The sequence below is a fragment of the Anabas testudineus genome, chromosome 13 (genome assembly GCF_900324465.2).
Source record: "Anabas testudineus chromosome 13, fAnaTes1.2, whole genome shotgun sequence".
NCBI classification, from domain to species: domain Eukaryota; kingdom Metazoa; phylum Chordata; class Actinopteri; order Anabantiformes; family Anabantidae; genus Anabas; species Anabas testudineus.
Window position 1 is genome coordinate 24,734,500 of NC_046622.1, and position 22,543 is coordinate 24,757,042.

The 22,543-nt window shown below is 40.8% G+C and overlaps 1 protein-coding gene across 1 annotated transcript in view; it reads right to left on the reverse strand.

Annotated features, from left to right (window-relative positions):
* bcas3 (BCAS3 microtubule associated cell migration factor) overlaps positions 1 to 22,543 on the reverse strand; it is a 281,126-nt gene that overhangs the window by 8,566 nt on the left and 250,017 nt on the right. Inside the window, exon 23 of the mRNA XM_026367844.1 lies at positions 15,847 to 16,023. Coding sequence (XP_026223629.1) covers positions 15,847 to 16,023 — 177 coding nt within the window. The remainder of the gene's footprint in view (positions 1 to 15,846; positions 16,024 to 22,543) is intronic.

Genomic DNA, 22,543 nt, shown 5'->3' on the forward strand with positions numbered 1-22,543 from the left:
TGTAAATTAAACACACTACAACTGACTGTAAAAACAGAGCACGCAAAGAAAAACCATGATTTACAACAACCTGCATTTTATTTCCATCTCACTGAGAACTGCTGAGATCTTTGAATTCTAACACTACCTAAAAATAGGGTCTAACAGACAGTCAGATGATCAGACAAGAGACAAAACAAAGTCCAACAGTCCAACATTTAAGCTGTTGCTTAAACGTTTTTGGCAATGTTGCAACATCACAGCAGTTAGTGTGTTGGGTACACTGAGTACGGCATGAACATGTTCCTTGGATGAAGAAAGACATTTCCTTTGGTCAAATTATAGAGCAGTGGGGACATTCTGTTGACCTCCTGGAGCTTCAATTGAAAAATAGCAGAATTCAAATCTTTTGTTCACATAGATGGGCACAGAGTTATGACCAGAGCCAGAAACATAGAAACATGGAGAGTTGAAGGAGCATTGAAGAATTTCCTTTTATTTGTTACTCATCTGTGTCTAGTTTCTACCTCTGTTTCCTCTGATGACGCATGGTGAGGTTTGTGACATTACACGTGTCCAAATAGTGGTTGTGGCTCACATAAGCATTTTCAAAAGACAGTGCATCAAGTAAGCCCATTCAAACACGTGTGTGTAAGCACTTTATGGACAAATTGCCAAGACCTAACTCAGTAAACCACTGGAACATCCTAACACATGCACTCACTCACATACATATGCTTGGATGTCTTTAGACAGGCATACTGAGAGACCTCTGCCAATGGTTTTGGACAGGACGGCTGGTCTCAGCTGAAAGAGGTTGCTGGTGTCTTGTCAGTTGAGAAAATGGATGGAGAGGACAGCGACAGGAGGCTGTCACTCATCATCACATCACATATCTGACCAGCTCCACAATCATGCCAAGCTAAGGTATGTGTGTGATCTTTCTTTTACCTTTATTTATGCAGTGAAATATCAGATGTTCACACTTGGGAGCTGCCACAGAGGAGCTGGTGTTAAAGGCCGTGCTCAGGGGTAAATGGTAAATGGTAAACGGTAAATGGTCTGCACTTATATAGCGCTTTTCTACCAAACTGGTACTCAAAGTGCTAGAACAGTGGTAAAAACAGTCTATTTACTGTAAGTGTGTATGTGCTGGACATTTGTTGTTTGCTACTTTCACATCATTTCTGGTAACATGTCCCAGTTAAAGAATTCTTGTAGTACACAATCATCGTTTCCTTCCAATGTATTGCTAATATTGCTACAGTGGATATTCATTACAGCATAATCTCTATTCTTGGGATTTATCTTCCATGTTTATATAGTACGCCTCCTTAAATATATAAAATATCATTTATTTTGGTAATGACTTATGTCCTCGCTGTAGGGAACATTTCTTTTGTTATGATCGAAGCACTGTATTTGTACATAGGTCGCAACAAGGTGTTTGAGGTGGATGGCAAATATGAATAAGCCAACTTTGACACAAGAGTCCTGCTAAGTAGCAACGTACTGTATTTGCAACTTGCTATTTACATCACTAATCAATATATGCTCATCATGTTGATAGAACAAATAAACCATAATTCCTTACATAGCATATTTGCATTAGCAGTTTGGTTGCTAAACTTTTAACTTTTAAGAGACAGGGTTGGCTTAAGTTAGGCAAGAAACTTTGTCATTGTTGCTGAAATGACTAGAGTTGTACTTAAAGTTCTAACCACACAGTTAAGGTGTGGGAGAAATTGTGGTCACAAGATAAAAACTATGTTGGCTGGCAGTTTGAAATGGAAAACACCAGTGTCAGATAATGAAGCCCAGTGTTAGTTTGTTTGACCCATCCATCCAGTCCAACATCTTCCTTATTCAGATTTCACCCTGCCATAAGAATGTCTCCTGACAGGTCTGATGTTAGCTGGCACCTTTTTGGACAGAAGATGGTATTGGTTCTGTAATAATGTGAAACTGAAATAAACAGTACATTTGTCAGTCACCACATTACTTAACTGAATCTAAAGCTGTTTAGTTTAAATGTTCAAAGTGTCCTGGTTTATCCGTGTAAATGTAGTCACTGTAGTAACACACACACATTTACACACAAATGCACACTGTATTGTCTTTCTTGAAAAAAATTGTGAATCCAAAACAGCAGCAAATGGAAGCGAACCCATGTAGATCTACAGAGCTGGTAGGAAGACAAACAAGGCTCCATTAAGCAAAGCACCAGTGCACTGTGGGTACTTGTGTACAGGTTAGCCCTGTGAGACACAAAGACACATACTGTACACAGCCACACAAAAACAGTCAACAAAGCAGTTAGCATTAAGGTCAAAAGGGAAAAGACTGATTGTCTATAGAAAAGAGTCGTTTGACAGAATGAGAAGCTGTGTATGTTGGGGAGCATCCACTGCATATGGAAAGGGAAATATCTATACGGTCTCAGTGTGAATGAGCAGTATATTTGTTTTTGGATAGCCAAAGGTCACCTTTAAGACATATATATTATTTTATTTTGTTATATTTCACTTGTTTTTATGTGAAACCCAAACATGCATACCAAGCACAAACAAGATAGCTGAAACAATCACAGCGCTCCTTGTTACAGCTCAAACTTAATTGAAGGTGAAACTGTGAAAAGTGATTTATTTAGACATCATCAGGATACTGTGTTGGTTCCAGTCTTAGTCTTTTGAGGAATTAATGTAAAAATTATGTAGCATTGCTCTGTCTAAAGATCCCTCCTTTCATCCTTACTTATCACATTTTTTCAAATTCCAACCGGACTTTTAGATTCTGACAGATGTTTGTATCATGTCCTGTGGCCTCTGTATTTCTGCTCATGAAGTCTTGTTCAAATGGTGGATTGTGATACCTTCACACGTGCTTTGTGGAGGTTGTTGGTGCTGTTTTTTTGTTTTTTTTTTTCATCACATTTCTGTCATCTGCTGTTGGCTGACACATTCAGTGCATTTTGCTCATTACACCAGTGGTTTCTATCTCTGTGAAGACATGGCGTGGCAATTTGTTTTGTATTGTCCAGTGCTCAATTCCTTTGATTTTTTTTCTTGCTTTTCACTGATTTAAAATAGCTTGCTTTTCCCATAGACAACCAAGAGTAGTCTTTCACAGATAGTTATTATTTGAAAAGAAATCTGATACTTCATCACTCAATTTAAAAGCTTGTCTTGGTTTTTAAACTTTTTTTTTTTAACCTCTTTACAGGAAAACACACACACGCAAACCAATCAGCTGCTTGAAATAACTACAAATGCAAAAGGAAGCTCTTGCTATCTTGTGTAATCTTCCTCTCAAATTACTGTCCGTCTGTGCCAGAAGATTATTGTGCTCATCATTAGGATCATTTTGGCTCATTTCCTAATTACTGAATTAGACGTCCTTCTATTGCTTTTGTTTGCGTTTGAGTGACGTGGAGTGGGAAAGAGAGATAACATTATCTCTATAGCATCAACATGGAGCAGGTGCTTTTCATACATCAGCTCTAATTGTTTTAATGTGGCATAATCAAGGCTGAGCTTTCATCTTAGACACGAGGATGCACAGCTCCCAAATGCACAACAGGCTGCATTATGATATCAGCTTGTAACTGAGTACAGGCAGACAGAGGATTTTCATCCTCTATCTGTGCTTCAATCCGCCAAGGTCCAATTTGACCTCTTATTAAAATAAGCTCGAAGTAAATGTAAAGGTCAGATGACTGGCCCAAAAAATGCAAAGTTTCTCAACAGCTGTCGTATAAATAAACTCCCCAAAACAACCACAATGCTATAAAGAAAAAATAGAGTGTGATGCCTAAAAAAAGAACGATCCACCATTACTGATTGAAGTCATTGAGTCAACGTTACTAGGAACTACTAAATCGCTTAGAACTTATGAGTTATACATCTTAACCACCAGGCTGCTGGGGTGCACCTCAAGTCTGTATACCAGATTGTGTTGACCTCTGTTTCCTTCACACAGCAGTATGTTTTTTCATAAACATGACCACTAAACTAACAACAATCACTGCTCATAATGCTGGTTTACATAATCTGTCCAAGGTGAGTGTGCAGCTCCATAGAAACCAAAGAAACCCAAAGTATGTTTCGCTTCAATCTATTCTGATAAATATGTGATCCATTTCCTTCTGTCTTCCCTTCATAATTTCAGCAGCGCCTAGTGTTATGGAAAGCTGGCGAGCGAGGCTCAGCTCAGCTGCCTCTCCATCATGTATCCTATCACTTATTCATGCCACCATATTTTATTGATACACACACAGACGCATGCAGGGTCATGTTAGGAAAGCTTGTGTGATTGTAATATCTGTATACATGAAAGTCAGTGTGACAGGGTGTGAGCAGAATGTGTGTATACATGTGTATGCACTCCTGAAAACACGTGATCTGTATGAGGTGTGACTACAAATAGTCTGGCCTACACTGCATGTGTTGCCTGCTACGCCCTCAGAAAATTATATGTACGGTACATGCAATGTGGCTCTGATGTGACTGGATGTAATTTGGTTTTAGAGTAAAACAGATGGAAAGTGATCACAAAAATCTGTTTGTTACTCATTTGGGAGTGTGCTGTCACTCTGATTACACACTAGAAATGAAGCTGATAACAACAGTTATTCACCAAATGAAGACTGAAAATTACCCTCTGAAATAAACATTCTTAATAGCTCAAGACAATTGAGCAATTGACCTGCTCAGTCACCAATCATTCTTGGACGCATACGTGTTTATAGTCACACTCTTTCTTGCATCTCACTGCCTCACGGATCCATTTGGAAGAAATCCCTTGCATGTCTTTATAATGTCAGAGCCAATAACGATAAAGGAAGGATGTGGCACACTGTTTTGGACAGTGTCCCTTGTAGTGCTGCAGTCAGAAAAGCGATGCAAGTGTGAGGAGTGTAAGGTTCAGGTCCTTCCTGTGCATGTGAGTGTGTGTGTTGTGGGGTGGTGGGGGTTAAATGCTGTTAGATTATTTGATAAGGACAATGACTGAACCAAACTGAGCACTAACCAGGCCTGTTCTTAGCATCTGAGATTGTACAAAACTGAGCATGCTCAAGGTGGTAAGGCAGTGCAGAATGCCTGCACCAGGTAGTGTCTCAACAAATTACTGCGCCAAGATCCAGTATTTAGTGTCTAAATGTCTAAATGTGAAAGTGTAAAAAATCCTAGTTCATGTTTAATGATATTAAACCCGGGTTTTCATAGATTAATATTTTCATGAGCTGCTCTGAGTGATACATTAACCATGACTTATATCTGGAACACATTCTCCTGGGTCCAACATAATCTGCTCTCTCAATTGAACATTTTAAATCAGTTGGTTAACATCAAATAACAGAGCAGAACTGCAGTCTGCAAAAAGCTAAGTTGTGTAATGTACATTATTGCAGAGTGTGTTTGATTAACTTTCCACTGCAATGTTTAAACTCCAAACTACTCAAGTATCACGCAATGGAAGTTGCTAGTATCAGCTGGAGTGACAGTTTGGAGAAAATGGCCTGGGTGCAGTTTGAGTGACGGGTCACAGATCACGGCAAGTTCATTGCTCAAGTCAGCAGAGCGACAGAAGCTGCCGCGACAACAAGTGTTTTACTGTGTGCAGCAGCCGCTGCCGACGGTGGTGCAGCAGATTGAGTGAAGTGGATTGCCCTCAGCCACGAGTCCATTTCTGTTGCTCTGCAAAAAGTGCCTCTTGTTGTCTGACCGGCCCAAAACAGACATGGAAGTGGGGCTTTACAAAGTGCTTCCCACCACTCTCACCATTTCCATCTTACTCTTTCTCGCCCTAATTCTCTCTCACTCTGCTCTCACTCGTCCTCCTTTTCTGCGAAGCCTTATAGCTCTGTGTGTGTGTGTGTGTATGTGTGTCTCCCTTGAGCGAGCTGTTAAGTGCAGTCTCCAAAAAACTCCACAAAAGCCCATTTGCAGTCAGCTAGAGCCTCACACAACACTATGGAGTGACACTAACACACACCGACACATATACACACAAATACATTCACACACTGAGGCCCTCACACATGTAGACACATACTCTCTTACACTTGTATACACACACACACACACACACACTTTTCACACTTCCCTCTGGGCAAACGCGGCAGAGTGGCAGAAGCGAGGCTGAGATAAATGATACAATGATATCCAGGCCTGACTTGTCAGTAGAGTTGAGAGAGAGGATGAAGAGGAGGAGAGGGATGAAGAGGGGGAGGGGCAAGCGGTGGCAACTCTGAATACAGGAATTATTCTTCATCGTCTCACACTGTCGCCACAGATTACACTCAAACTCTTGCTTGGCAACATGGTGAGAGAGAGCGGAGAGAGAGAGAGAGAGATAGAGAGACAGAGAGGTTGAGAAGAGAGGTGAGGACGGGGACGGGGACGGGGTTGGAGGGCTGAAGGGCAGCTATAATGACCACACTCTGCTTTCACACTCGCCGTCTCTTCTCACAGCACCATACTCTACGGCCTTAGCCAGCTTCACATTCCCTTTTTGGTGCTTTCACTCCATCCCTGACGTCTTTGTCCCCCCTCTCTTCCTCCTTGCGTTTGTTCTTTCTGTCACGGCACTGAGTAGCTTTCAGGGAGAGAGTGCACTCATTTGCTCCCTCTCTCTGACACTTTCTTCTCTCTCTTTGGTTAAAGCAAAGGGACAACATGGCCCTCTGGGCATGTCACAAAATGATTAACTAATAGTTTTGAGTTAGTCAAGTATCCAAATGGTGTGTGTGTATGTGTGTGTGTGTGTGTGTGTGGGTTTGTGTGTGTATGGTCCACTGCATGAGTACTTCAGTCTCTATATTAGACCGACTATTGAGATCATAGTCACAATTATGCTATGTACAATATACTGCTGTTAGAAACGGGTAGCTAAAGACTATCCATGTTGATGCCAATATAAATGTTACAGACAGAAGTCACATTTTGAGCAGGCATACATCAGACTGGCATGTTCAAAACCAAAAGCAGACACATTCTACTCTCCAACGTCTTTCCCTTATCTTCCACCGGCCACTACTTCTCACTGATTTCCTGTTCATTTATGTCTACCAGTCACAGGTCACTGATGTTATGACAGATCCACAGCCAAGATCATATAAGCCTTCTGTAAGTGTGTCTGCGGGAGAGGCGGAATGTAAGAAGTCAAAGCTAGATCACATCTCATGTGCATACCATTTTGTTGTCTCAAACAAAGATATAAAGCTAGTTCAATTCAAATTAAAGAAAAACTGTATCGGAAAACTAATACAAAGTAATTTGCTAAAGCCTTACCAGTCACTAGATCTCAGCCCAACTAAACAGCCATGGTACATTTTGGACATGTTAGACAGTGCTTTCAAAACCCCAAATGAGCAACTGCCAAACACTGGTGATGACATCAATCAGTCTCGTCTAGGTACTATTATATTACATACAGCTACTTCTAGCCAGTGACTTTGTACGGTTTTAGAAAGATGGTGAAAAGTAAAATATTAAGTTGTAGTGTTTTACTAGTGTAAATATGCGTGGGATGCAGAATATAAACTTCAGCTGCTTTGAAGTACATGAATGTCACACAAATAGTGATAGTGTGCAGCAATTATTATCTATTAGAGAAAGCACATTTGTTGTGTTGGAACATATTTTTGGAGGAAGTAGGGTTAATGTAGAACATGTGTTCTATATACAAAACTGGCTCATGTAGAGACGTCCTCTACAATGAAGGACAACACAGCAGCCTGCAGAAAATACTGCAGAATTTGTTTAAAAGGTGTTCTTATGTTGTTATCTAATCAACACAAGCACATGCTGGCTTACAGTGCCTACAAAAGGTATTCACCCCCTTGGATGGTATAAAATTCCATTGTCCAGATGTGCAAGTGTAACTGAGACCCATCCACACAGACTCCATGCTGTGATTGCAGCCAAAGGTGCATCTACTAAATACTGACCTGAAGGCCAACCTATGATCCAAAATGTAGGTAAAAGTATAGTTGAGTAAATGCACCGAAAGTGTTTCTGGTCATATTGTTTCTATTTCAGTGCAGCTGGAGCCAAACTGAGACTAGATTGATCCTAGATCCTAGTTTGATCACTGGATTGTGAGAGCAGCAAGTGTGCAGGCACCTGCAAAGCTTATGATGCCACCTGATCGGTGAGTGAGTGTGTGCTTGTGTGTGTGAATGGGTGAATGAGATGCAGTGTAAAGCGCTTTGAGTACCAGCTAGGTAGAAAAGCGCTATATAAGTGCAGAACATTTAGCATTTACTGATCAGAGCTAAATTAGCTATTGTTTTTGCCTGATAATAGTAGTATATATCTGGTGTTGAATGCCCCCAAACACCAGCATTTTAGCAAGAGACCATTCTGATGTTGTCTGCTATTAGACCTGGTCTTAGTCCAGTTGAACATCTATGGAAAAAGCTGAAACTTGCAGTTGTGAGAAACCAGAGAGAACTAGAACAGTCTGCTCAAGAAGAGTAGGACAAACTGCCTGTTGATATGTACAGAAGTCTCATTAAGTTATATTAGTATGCTAGATCACAATATAAAAGCAACATGTCTGATAACTATGGAAGAGCGAACAATAGATGCCAATTACTTGAAATATATATATATATTTTTTTTAGAAGTGCACACGAATGCTGTTGTTGTTGATGTGTTATGACACGGATATTGTGTATGCATAGAACTAAAGCCAGCAGATGTCTGTAATGATGGATAGGAAAAGAAGGACCTCCAAGCATGTACACCACTCCCACCTCACCAAACATCTCTCTGTGTTGTTGCTCTTATGATTTGTATCAGTGTACTAAAACAAGGCTGAATAGCAAAGAAACCAGTCAGTCAGCAGGATAATAGCACGGCTTTGTGCAAGCTGAGTATGTGGCCAATGCAAATACAGTATGTATTGTCCGACCATTAAGTCACACAGCTGCCTGAACAGGCGTGCAGTCTAGTTTCCATGTTTCCTTAACAGACCAATTAATGAGGTTTTCTATGGAATGATTTATGCAATAGCTAAACTTAAAACGGAGACTCATTTATATATAATAGAAAAAAGAGCTGATGTTTTTTCACTGTGCAGTTGTTTGGCTGGCTTATGACTTTAAGACAGTTCTTAGACATGGATGAGCTACAGTAATGGTACTGTGGGATCTTCTAAATATACATGATATCAACATTTTTACTAGATTAGCCTCGTGATTTCTTACATTTCCCTGAATGTGTTGAATAATCTCTAGACATGTGTTAACGTGATCTTCGACTGTGACTTCAAATATCTAATATACTGTATGTATTTGTATCACAGCTACAAGTAATGCTTGACTTTGATTGGCTGAAGGCTGTGTATTATGTCTATATAATGGCTCTGATGTAATGGTGTCACACAGGTCTGAATGAATAGTGAAACTGGTATGTGGCCATTCATATAATATGGCATCGTGTGAACTGAAATTACTGTAAATATGTAATACACATTTCTTTTGGCAGGACTGAATAGGACTGAGCCCCTTTGAGGTATGAAGCACTGCATGGCTTTACCTTTCACGCCCCACTATCCCCACAGTCACAACAAGACCACTGCAAAGTTTGGTACATTGAACACTTTAAATAGAGGGCATCAACCAACACTGTTGGGGTCTGAATACTTGACTGTTACAAACTCTCTGGAATAGCTACACATAGCAGTGTGACGTCAGGCTATAAACAGCACAATGGTAAAGCAGCTGTACAAATGGCAGACCAAATCTTTGAGGACTCATGCCATCCTCTGAAACGCTCCTGCCTTCGAGGACATCCTACAGAGTCTATACCATACATCAGCAAATTCAGTGGCTCTATCTCTCCAGATAGAAACAGAGCAATTGGTAAAGAAACTGACTTTCTAGACTGGAAACGCTCATCATTTTATTGCCAAAGATGACAGCAGGACTTTTCTGATCATTCATACAGATGCTGAATTTGATGGAGAGAAATTCTCCAGGTTGCTTTGAAGACAAGTCCCAAACCTGAACGATCAACAGAAAAATAATGAGTAGATGAACCAATTACTGCTCACAGAGAGTAATAACTAAAGCTATTATGATGCTTTAGAAATGAGTAACAGTAATGAGTAATGTATTGCATTTTTCCAGTCAGAAGCCCAACACCGGTTAGATGCATATGGTAGATTACAGGCTCTTAGCAGTTGCCAGTGGCACTGAAACAATAAGACATTACATTTGATAGGTTGCTGTATGAAAAAAGAACCCTTGGTCCAAATGGAAAAATAGTGTACTATTAAAGTGCAATGTCTAGTGTGATATTGATTATTATATGGGATGAAGGAGATAAGTAACACTGTGCTGTTTCTTTAAGATGGTTTTAGACCAAGTTTCATACAAAAGACTCAAATATACTGGAAATATATGACTACGTATGTTAGAGAGGAAACCCTCAATCTACACTGATATCAACAGATACTTCTTATTTAAGCTTTTTTTATCTTTTGTATATCTCACACACACAAACACACACACACACACACACACACACACACACACACACACACACACACACACACACACACACACACACACACACACACACACACTTACACACAAAGAATATGGCTGTAGAACAAATGTTTTCCCTGAAGTGATAACATCAGAAATACAATGGAACTCTTCCAAAGCCTACATACTGCGTGTCACCAGGCCAGAAGCCTACAGTCAAGGCTCCAACAGCAAATGACCAATTACTAAGTCAGGATGCCTCTTTGGACCACTGCCTGCAAGCTCATTAATAATAAGAAAATTCTAAGAGGTAGTAAAAGGCCAGTCACATGGGTACAAGTGCACACACAAAAATACGTTTGTGAGGAAGTTAATTGAATAGCCCGTCAACATGACCTTAACCATCACAAATGAACATCAAACCCTAACTTCAACTTAATACCATCCTAAAATCAAGTGTTAACCTTCATACAGCATTTTGAGGATGTATCAGACATAGAAGACCCAATTGTAGATCAGGTAGCTGATAGAAACACATACACTATTGCTCTCAACCTGTTGGTGCTGATAAGGCTCCTTTTAAATATTTGTGTTGAGTCGGTCATTTACAGATCCAGCCAAAGTCTGTGTTCTTCAGACAGACTTATTATTATTATTACTGTTATTATTATTTTTATTATTACTGTTACTACCATTTTCTTTGAGCTCGGATCCAACAAACAGAGCTAGTTATGACTCACTGGTTGTGTGTGGTCCTCTGCACCCTCACCTCATTAATCATCTGAACCACACACACGCACACATGCACGCACACATGCACGCACATATGCACGCACACATGCACGCACATATGCACGCACACATGCACGCACACATGCACGCACGCACTCACAGCAGCATATTATCATGAAATAAAAATGCAGTGTTGAGCACTGTTGGCGCCCTGAGCACAGGCCATTTAACCTACACCAGCTCCACTGAACAAGTTGTAATGATACAGAGCCATATATTGTTGACTTTGACTTATATCAAGGCAATATTCAGACCTCAGACACACAGGGACAGACTGTAACACTGGTCTAGATCAATAACAATACTAGAAAGGCAGCAAACACCACAACAATTACTGGTAGAAAACATTTATTCCAAAAACCTTGAATCTATACTGATGAAATGTTGGCCTACCAGATACCAAATAATGAATTTGTTATGGAGCACTTTACATTTTGTGCTGTACAGACACATTTATTTGAGTGAAATCGTGTCTGATGCACAGCAAGTGACACCATAGCAATAAGCACTCAGCACCAAAGACACAGACACAGAGAAATACCCCCCCACTCAATCTATATTGTGTTTTTTGAAATTACATGATGTAAGTAAGCAGACACAAAAAGTGCCATTGTTCCTGTGTTGGAGCTGCTCTCAGCCGAGACACACCAGTTTGTGTCGAGCAGGAGTCCACTCTCCATATGGCTTCAATGGAATTTATGTTGGGCAGGCACCAATAAGCCAAATCTACTTAGCAACATTATATCATTGGAGCCAAATCTAATTTCAGCCCTGGTGTGTTTTAGTCGTCAGTGGCTCTTTCTCTCTCCCTTTCTCTTCTTCATCTTCCGTTCTCGCTCCCGCCTCTATCCATCCGTCCATGTCTATATGTGAGTGTCACCTGCCCTCTGAGCTGGCGACGCTTGGTCTCGGTCTTAGCGTGAGAGCCCTATTACCCTGACTAGAGGCTTTGTTTTCCCTGTGAATCTGAGCAAGAGTGTGCGTGTGTGTGTGTGTGTGTGTGTGTGTGTGTGTGTGTGTGTGTGTGTTTGCCGAAGGAGAATGTCAGAGAGACAGAGACAGTGATTTGTTACATTAGCAAGCATACCAGCTCTGAGATCCTCTCAGTTGTGAGGAGACACACAGCAATAAAAAATATTTTGTTATGTTGCTGCATCTCCATCAAAAGCTATTTTTCAGAATAATGAAATAGCAAATAGAATTTGTCAATGAAAAAAAAACCTGTGGGGGAAATAGCAGCGGAACTGCTTCCATAATGACATCGATGCAGTTGAAATTATCTGTTTATCAAAGTTTGAAAAGTTTGAAAATTCACTCAACAGTTGCATGGAAACACATGACAGAGAAACAGATGAGGGGAATGTGTGTATAGGTGAGGTAAGTGTGTGAGTGTGTGTGTGAGTGTGCCTGCAATCAGGTTCAAGGTCTCTGTTAGCAGCTCCACTCTACTGTGTGCGTGTCTAAGCAGAGGGGCCACGGCACCCAGCCAATGGAGACACTATGCAAGATACCATCTGCCTCTGCCCATCTAAGTCTCAGACATTCACAGAGCCTTCAAACACGCCATACACAGCCCAGCTCACAATGGACACACTTTGAGTGCTCATACATTAACATGGAAATCCTAGCAACTGTAAATAATTCACTGGATGCCACAAGTTTAAAAAAAAAAAAAAAGAAATCCTCACTTTAAGCACATCATGTGTGGATCATATGTGGACGGGACGACATGTTGACTGTTGCCTTGTTCCAATAGAAAGCCAAAAGAAATCAGATCTTTTCAACATTATTTGTAAAGCTTGTGCACAAGCAGCACAGCCAATGCAAAAATGAATGAAAAGCCTGATGCTCCACATTCCTGTGTGCTTCATTCATCTGCAGCTTGAGGTCTGAGCTCTGAAGATGGATGGGGTCCTCGTGTAGACAAGGCATGGATTTGATATGGTTTTTATCAAATAGTAATTGTGGACTATGAATTCTTATTATGGTGGGGTTAGATTTCATCTTGGATTATTTAGCTCGACTTGACTGTTGGACATCTGTATGACAACGCAGACGCTAAAGTCAAACAAAATGCGTTTGTGTTTGCACATTTTCTTACAGTCCGTGTGTTCACATGGTGAAATCGCACAACTCAAGAAACTTTTTACTCAGTTCCCTCCCCCTCCGGCAGATCTTTTCTTATGCAATTTGACATTTACAGATGTTCTAGAAGTATTTGAGATTTTACTTATTCTCAGTTACCACATTAGTGCAGTCAAGACACTGCCTCCTAACTCGTGAGAATTTCAGTGTTTCAATTCAACAAACGGTTGAACATTTTTTTAATCACTTAGTAATACCTGTTATACAATTTTACAGTTTCTCTAACAAACTCTGTTTTGCCTTTTAATTCTTTTTTTGTAATTGTCCAAAATGTCTCAATACATTGTACGGCTACTCCTGAATTTATATAGTTATTTAAACATAGTTTTATTGCTTTGGGTTCTTTTGTTTAGGAAGCACAGACAAATTTAGTTTCACCTCTAGTGGCATCTAGTTACGGAAATGACTAAGTTTTACTTTGAAAGGGTTTTGAGAATCTGTATCTGTGATTTCTGCCTCCGCAAATGGAACTTAGTCTGTGACGGAAAATGACACGAACAGTAAAAAATCTGCAACTTTTGTCTAGACTCAATCGTACTACAGCTAACAACAACAAAAGTAGATGATCTGGTGCCATCACTGTATTGAAGAGTGCAGAGTCATCTTAATATAGGCTATTAAACATCTGAAGAATCTAAACATGATGATCAAGGCTGTGGATTGCTTCCTTTTTTTTTATCACTGATTGTCATTGCACCATCATCAGTGTGGTCACAGCACTGTACTACAAATGATAACCTGACAAAATGGATATCTATCATCACACCACACCTGCTCTATGATAAAGTGATATCCTGTTATAAGGACTTACAACAACAGAATACATTGATCTCGTCTAATAATGACTTATAATAACAAGAAATGCGTCTTGTTTAAACGAGAGAGCCAAACCACCACACTCCTGACCATCCACGGCACTGTGCTCCTTCTAGCAGACATGGGGACATTTCCTACATGTTCTAGTGAAGAAGTGGTGCGCTATTAGATTAGCCTACACATACTGAAGCCCCTCTGTCTGTATGAATGGAAGGAGGAACCAGCAAGTCCATCACATTCCCTGTGGATGATGTCTTCAGCACAGCTCACGGCGCAGAAAAGAGTGTGTGCTTGTGCGTGTGTATCATGGGTATATTTTGATGTAATGTGATCAGTAATCAATTTTGTGTTGCATTAAAGCGGTGGAAAGGAGGAATAGGGGAGATGCAGTGCTATGGCGGCGGTGGCGGCGGTGGGTGGGGGGGGACGACAAAAAAAAGGGGGTGACTGACTACTGGTGTCTGGAAGCCTCCAACCAACATCTAATCTAATGAAGACACAGAGAGGGAGAGAGGGAGGGGGCAGTAAAAAAAAGAGTGATGAGAAGAAAGAGAGAGAGAGAGAGGCTACAAACAAGGTTAGGTCCTAACAGAGAAGGAAGGTGGGGGGCATGCTGGATACGGTTTCGGGGGGGTGATAGTCAATGCTAAATCCATTAGGAGCTTGTGACCCCCCCCCCCCCCCCCCCACACACACACACACACTTCCCTACTGCAGCACCGCCACACCCCACCCCTGTGGCTGTCCCACTCTTCCTCCCCACCCTCCACCACACACATTTAAATCAAAGGAACTCTTGTTCACTTAAGGAGGGGAGAGTACTGCCGCTTCCTAAATGAGTTAACCATTTGGACTGTCAGGGCCAACAGCATATCTGCTGCACGCGCACACACACACACACAGGCAGGAAGCCTCAAAGTAAAGCATGGCGTGTACAGATATGCACTTAGCACACATACACACACAGACACGCACAGACAACCAGAACATCCTACTAGTGGTGAGTTAATCCATCACTGGACCTTGGTCTGGCAGTGGTGTGCACTGTGCAATGCCACACTGAGGAAGGAAGTCCAGCTACCTAAAGAGACACAATGCTGCAATGGACACATTTATAATAAGATTGCAGATGAATCAGAACAAAAACAATGATCCAGGCGACCACTAAAGAATGTAAAGAGTGAACATACCAATACCAGCATCACATTACAAAATATCCATGTTCAGGTGCGCATCTTTATGCAAGTTGCCCGTCTTCAGGTCACAGAATCAGGTAGAACTCTGGCATAATTTTAGATCAGATTTACTAGCATGATATTTTTTTGCACACAATAAGAAAACACTCTTTTCAATCAAGATTTTTCCTTGCCATTTGCGATAACCACACTGTAAAATCACCAGTTTGGATGTTAATCTAGAATCTAGATTAAAATAGCCAGAGCTAAAACAATGTCTGTGCCTCACCATCACCCACATTCAATCTGGACTGTGCAAATCGCTCAATGACTAAAGTTAGGATTTATTTGGGATTCATCCTCCAGTTTAACACAAAAACAAATCGCATGTTTGATGGAGATGGAGTGAGTGTATTTGTGCAGTGTCCATCATCTACTGACCTGTAGCAGATCCTACTATATCCCTGGAAGGAGACTCAGACATGGCGTCTGCCAGTCTCTCCCGCAGGCCTTCGTCGCTGGTGTCTGCTGATCCTATGTTATGCCGCGGCACGCCAAAGCTTTCTGGCCAGCTACCACATACCTCCAGCAGGGTCACACCACGTCCATCAAATGGTCCTGCAAACACACACACACACACTACTATTAAGTTATTGAAAATATTAAAATCGCTTTCCTGAAAAAAACTAAAGAAATCATTCTTAGTTTGTTTATTTATTTTTTGGTGTTTAGTTTTCATTTGTCAGTGAAGAGGCAGACAGGAAACATGGAGGAATATGCAACAAAGGTCACCAGTCAGCCAGATTCAAACCATGTCGTGGTCATTCGTCATCTGTCATCCCTGTTTCATTTTATTACATAACAATCGTGAGACTAAGACTACAACGTGCATTATGTTTGCTTTAGTTTTCTTGAGATATAGCCACCTTGCAACTTGAATTGATTAGACAATTTTTCACAGACTGTATAAGATCTCACAATGCCTAATGACCTATGTGTAGGCCTCCACAAAAACATTTTGTTCGGTGACAAACTGCGTAACCAGACAAGTAAAGCTAGTGATAGAACATTAAGTACCCACAGGTCAAATTAGTAGAGCTTCAGAACTCCCTCGAGAGAAGGAAGAACCTGCAATTTGTCAGTGTGGTTAATGATAAGATAAGATGTAGCTCTCCATTTGTTCAAAAAATACATTGCATTACGACCTCATTATTATGTGATTACGTTTGCTACAAAAGCATAATCACATAATCTGCAGTACAGTTGCATAGGCATGAAATGTTCAAGAGACAGGGTTGCAGTAACGCTCCATCAATCAGCACTTTATGGTGGCGTGGGTATACGGAGGACACTGTGAATAAAAGGCATATGCAGCACATAGTGCTTAAAGTTCACCAAACATCACAACTCATTAAAGAGAACTCCAGCACGTGGTGTTAGAAGTAGCAGTGATAGTACATCACTAATACAGAGACCACAGATATACTTAAAGAAACATTAAAAACTGAGGAACTGCACAAGGACAATTTCATGCAGCAAGACTAGACTAAAACATATTATATTGTATATGTGTGTATTTTTATATACAAAAACTCAAGACAGATCTATAAATGTGTAACAGTCAGACTGATACAGTGAAGACAGCGGGCTTGTTTGACTCAGTCATTTTATGTGTCTGTCACATGCTGTTGTTTCTGGGTCTGAACAGAGAGATGCTGAATCACAGAAGTGAACTGACCATAAGCTAAAACTGTTCTGAGTTTGTATGTTGTCTTTTTGTCATGCTGAGTCACAGAAGCACTTCACGAACATTACTGCTAAATCATCCTTTTCAGCCTTTATCACCTCTTAGTGCTGGCAGGCCCAGTGACCAAGTCAAATGAACACACTAATAGAATAAACCAGCTGCTTTACTGTCTGCTTGCCTGCTTACTTGGCTGGCTGGCTTGACAAACACACACATACACACAAACACAAACACACAGAGGGAGACAGATAGAGAGGGAGAGAGAAACAGGTTGCAGACTCTCTGGCTCCGAAGAGCAAGATCTCTCTGATTGCAGAAATTATGGCAGACGGAAAGGAGAAAAGATTAAGGTGCAGAGTAGGCCTGGTTGGTCGGACTTTGACAGGCCTAGCACGGTGCTGAGCTGAGTGTGGGACTTTGTCTGAAGAAGCTGATCTGCTGAACTCAGCGGAGAAAGTGTGTAGTCAAGTTATTGATGTTGAAGGGAAAAACATTTTCGCTCATACATTTAATAATGTAGAACATCACACATTTGTAGTGCAGGAATGCATTAAAAAAACGACTACCACACATGCTATGCATGACACATAACAGGCTGAGTATGAACTTTCAAATTTTAGTGACGCTGGAAATTAATGGCATTTTGAATGGTGTTTTCTTCTTGAATGCAGCGTGCAAGGTCTTGTTTTCACATGGCTCTCTAGACCGGCATAACCCTAAGAGTTCTGTACCATTATCCTCATATGCTCCTTTTTTATTGCTCATGGTGAGAATACCTGCAGCAGTAATAAATCACATCATCTAATTCTAAAAGGGAAGAGTGAAAGATTTAAAGACATTTACACGTTATATACATATTAAGCCTAGCTTAGCAGAATGCTAGGGACAGGCGTAAAGCTAAAAATAAGACAGAAAGACGTTTTACTATTTACTAGTTTTCTTTAGCGGTATGAGGTCACATAAAGAAAAGACTGCTAGCTTTGTCCTGAATGGCTCGTAACTAAGCATGATCCGTTTCAAGCCACATGCCAATCAGTGATGTCACAGGCGGTGTTGAAAATCCCCTTTTTTGACATTACTGATTGGGGTGTGGCAGTGCAAATGGTAATGGTTAGAAAGGTGTGACCAGAAAGTCACCAGTTCAATCCCCCAGACTGACAGAACTGAACCACTGTGGTGCCCTTGAGCAGTGGAGCTGCTCGTGCAGGTTGTGAATGTACTCAGGGCGTTCCTGCAAAACAGTGTCCTCCTGTGCTGCTGTTGATCCACAGACACAACAACTTTATATCAGTGAAGATTCTCAGTCATCCAGGTCATGATTTGCAATGGCAACTGGGCTTTCTTTAAGTTCTGGAGAACCATCCATCCATGTTTCACCTTCCATCCGTCTTCTGGATGGAAGGTGAAACATCTCCAAGAACTTTAAGATTTGAATCAAACTGCTACTGTGATCTAAGACTTTTTTATTTGATATGGCTGAGCTTTGTGTTTAACTAATTCAAAAACTTTTCTGAATCAAACTGATCTTGTAGCTATAAATCTGCACTGTGTCTTGTAGATAATCCTCCCTCTCTCTCTAAACATTCTTCAGTGGAACTGCATCCACTGAGGAATGTTTCTTCCCTGGTCTTGGTATCAGCACAACCCTCAGAGAGAACACAGACAGGATGACATCAAAGGATCTTCCTGTCCTGGAAAGACCAGCATCTATGTGCACAATCTGTGTTTTTATGTGAGTGTCTCTACATGCTGGAACTTCAGTACAGAACATGGACAAGCACAGGTTGACAGTGACTGGCGACTGACTAGAACATCAGTGCTAAATTCAATCACTTATTTATCTACTTCAATTTCACATTCAATGTGATTATTTGATTTCTATAAAATGTATGATAGTCTAACAAATCAAAGTGTTTCAATCTTCCCATCCTACATGTCTGCCCACACTAAGACTTGTGTGAACAGCTTCAAAAAGATTGATTTAATAACATTTTAATATACACAGGCATGTAAAGCCTCTGCCAAATGGTCAACTAGAGGTTTTAGTCTGTTGTACCTCTGTGAGCAATGAGCCACACTTCACTCGGTAACACTAAGCTGTGTTGTCCAGATGGGCCTTTACAGCTACAAAATTCAATTCCACACAAACACACACACACACGTCCACGCACGCACACACCAGTTATACAGCATTAAATCAACCACCATACAGGACATAATACCATATCACCTCCACAAAAACATAGAGTTGTTGTTTGACACGCATACGTACACACACACTTCACACACCCATCCACTCAAAAGGCTCTCACGGTCAGCTTTGATGGAAGTGCCTGTTGGCACTAAAGGGGAATCCTTTGAAAAATCAATCCAACATACACACAGACTGCCTCTGAAGTGCAGCAAAGTTATCAGGAGGCTAAGACACTGTGTATGAGAGAGTGAAAGTGAGTGTGTGTGTGTGTTTTTCTGGTTTTGGAGGTCGGTCAGTGTTATCGCAGTAGGGAGCACGGAGGGCCGTGCAGCCTCTCGCCCCGGCATTAGCACCTGTCACTGGCCTACAGCGGAGCTGAGATTGGCCAGGCCTCAGGGTGTATCCACACACACGCACACACACACACACACACACACACACACACACACACGAACATACACAGTAGTCTGCTCCCAGATAGCCAGTAAGCCAGGCAGATCAAAGGTTTTGACTGCAGTGGCTTTTCTGGATGATAAGAGCTTGGCAGAAGGTTAGGAAGAGCTTTGGGTTTATCAGACCATGCTTTGACCAGCATGGGTATTTGAAGGCTGATACTGATAGCTTCAGACTAAAACTACCAATTGCTGATAGTCAGTAGGGATGTTCAGCAGTTTGAAATAGCTTTTAATACGGGTACCATCAAAATATTTGTTTTTTTATTTTATTTTATTTTATTAATATAAATTTTAAACATTTAGCTCATATGTGACATAACTGTTTCACTAAAAGGCTTGAAAATAGTGATATCAGGAAATATTAATAACTGAGAGTTTCCACATGAACATTTTAAAAAAAGATTTTGCTCCATTGTTTTTTTTTTCTCCAAAGGCTTATTTAAATAAGAAACTTTTCAATCAGTTGTGTGTCTCACAAGTGTCGAACAGAAAAGCTGTGCATCTATTCAAGCAGTATCACAGTTCCTGCTTCTGGCTTTATATTAAGGTGTGCATACACGGTTATAGTTTGTCCAACATGACAGATGGGCTGATTCATTTGTTGTAACTCCATGTCACACAATGTGGCTGCAGTAAATTAGGACTGTTGAAATGTTACTATCTGAGAGGTGTTCATCCCTTCATGAAGAATGATTTGCTGCAGAACTGAAGAACATACAGTTAAATCTTTATCTAAGTAACAACTAACAAGTTCTGTGGCAAGACTACCACACACAAATCATAGTGTGGGTGTAGGAGTTTCTGGGAGTGTTGTCATGAGCCATCCGGTCTTCTTTCGTATTCTTATTGCCAACTCAAACATGTCTTGGTACTAGCCTCTGCCAGAGTTGTCCTGTGTTTGGGATTCGCATGGACACAATCTCAAGGTGCAGCAGGAGAATTTGGGGACCTCACAACTGGCTTTGCTGTTTTTTGCAGGTGACATGGTTCAGTTGGCTTCATCACACCTTCAGAATGTGCGAGTGTAAAGAAGCTGATGTACCTTTAAGTCTAAGGCCATGGTTCCCTGATGGGAAACAGTAGTTTGCTTCGATCTGTTTGGGAATGTGTTGCTGAACAGATTCAATTCTATAAGAGCTCAATGTGCAAGATATTGTATAATACTGACAGTAGTACAATTAACTGAAATGCTACAAAACAAGAAGCACATCTATCCACTGTATTGGTGTGCAGGGACGCATACTGTATCTGTTTATTGAGGTTTTTTTTCCCTTTTTAATTTCTGTCTCTAAATCTTTGGAAATGTGAGGATGTGTTGTTGGCAGGAAAAGGAGGACTCAAAGCACACGGCCTGGATTGTTGTTTTTCCCTCCATCATGTTAAAACCCGGCAGGATTAAAAGCCACTCTCCACCCAGCTGTTAGCCCCCTTCATACTGGCCCTACTTATCCCTCCAGTTCGTGCTACTTTCCTTTAAGATTTAATCACACTGCAGCAGGGTGTGTGTGTGTGAGTGTGTATACCTATAATGCCAGGGCAAACATAGACATCACACATAGCATATCACACTCACCTCTACAACATGCGGACATGTGGACATTCAATTTGATGATGTTAACTGAGATTTTATTCATCTGTGAACATCTCTAAAGCAGTGCTCCATTTCAGAAATAGTGAAAACATGATCATTAGAGAGGCTACATTTACAACTTTTCAAATTACTTTTATGACATATAGTCTGCAGACATATAAATACAGTTTGACCTACTCTGGCTTTTCCAAAGCCACAACTGACTTTGATAAATTTGTTGTTTCCGGACTCCTCTGCTGTGTGATGTTTCTCTTTTTTTACACTTGTGGGTATTTATTATACCGATCAAATGTCGTGAATGCTTACACGTAGAGGAACTCACTAATGAACAGATGGCATTCATCAAGTAATAAGAACTATTTACAATAAGCTCGTGTGGTTAAGAGGGTTTGATGAATCCAACTTGGAACACTTTACTGAGGTTTGTTGAGGAAAAAAGGAATAGAGCTGTAGGATAAGAAACTGTAGAGAGGGCTGGTGCAAAACCTCTTTCATCAATACTTGATTTTTTCATTAAATTAGTGACCCGTGTCTATGTCTAGCTTTATGTCTATCACAGTTGACTATTTCTGGTGAAATTACAGCACATTTCCTTCATGCCAAATCTGAACTAGTGGCTGTGTAAATGTCTCGCTCAGCTGAAAGTATAATGTTCTAAGGCCTCATACCACAGTTTCTGGGTTACCTATGCACTTAAGACATGAATGCCTGGTTAGCGCTTAGTTAATTAGGCTTTAGTGCGAGGGAGCTGATTGAACTAATTTCTTTATTATGGGTGCTATATAATATGTAATAGTGTGTGTGTGTGTGTGTGTGTGTGTGTGTGTAAGACAGAGTCTGCGTGAGTGGTGTTACTGGGAAATCAAGCACTGGGAAAACGGGAACAGTCTGTGCCTAACAAATAGATCATAAATCAGGTGGTACAGTAGTGTAGGTGGGAACCACACAGACTTTATTAGGTTTATTAGACAAGCCGTCCATGCATTATATAGAAAACTTTAGAAAAACACTCTTTTGAAGGCTTTCACTCACGTGCACGTTTCTGACTGTGCTGCGAACCGATATTGACATCCCTTCAGGCCGTGTGTTTGTATGTGTGTGTTAGGGAGACAGAGAGCAAGGGAGTGTGTCTCTGATATCCTCAGGGATAC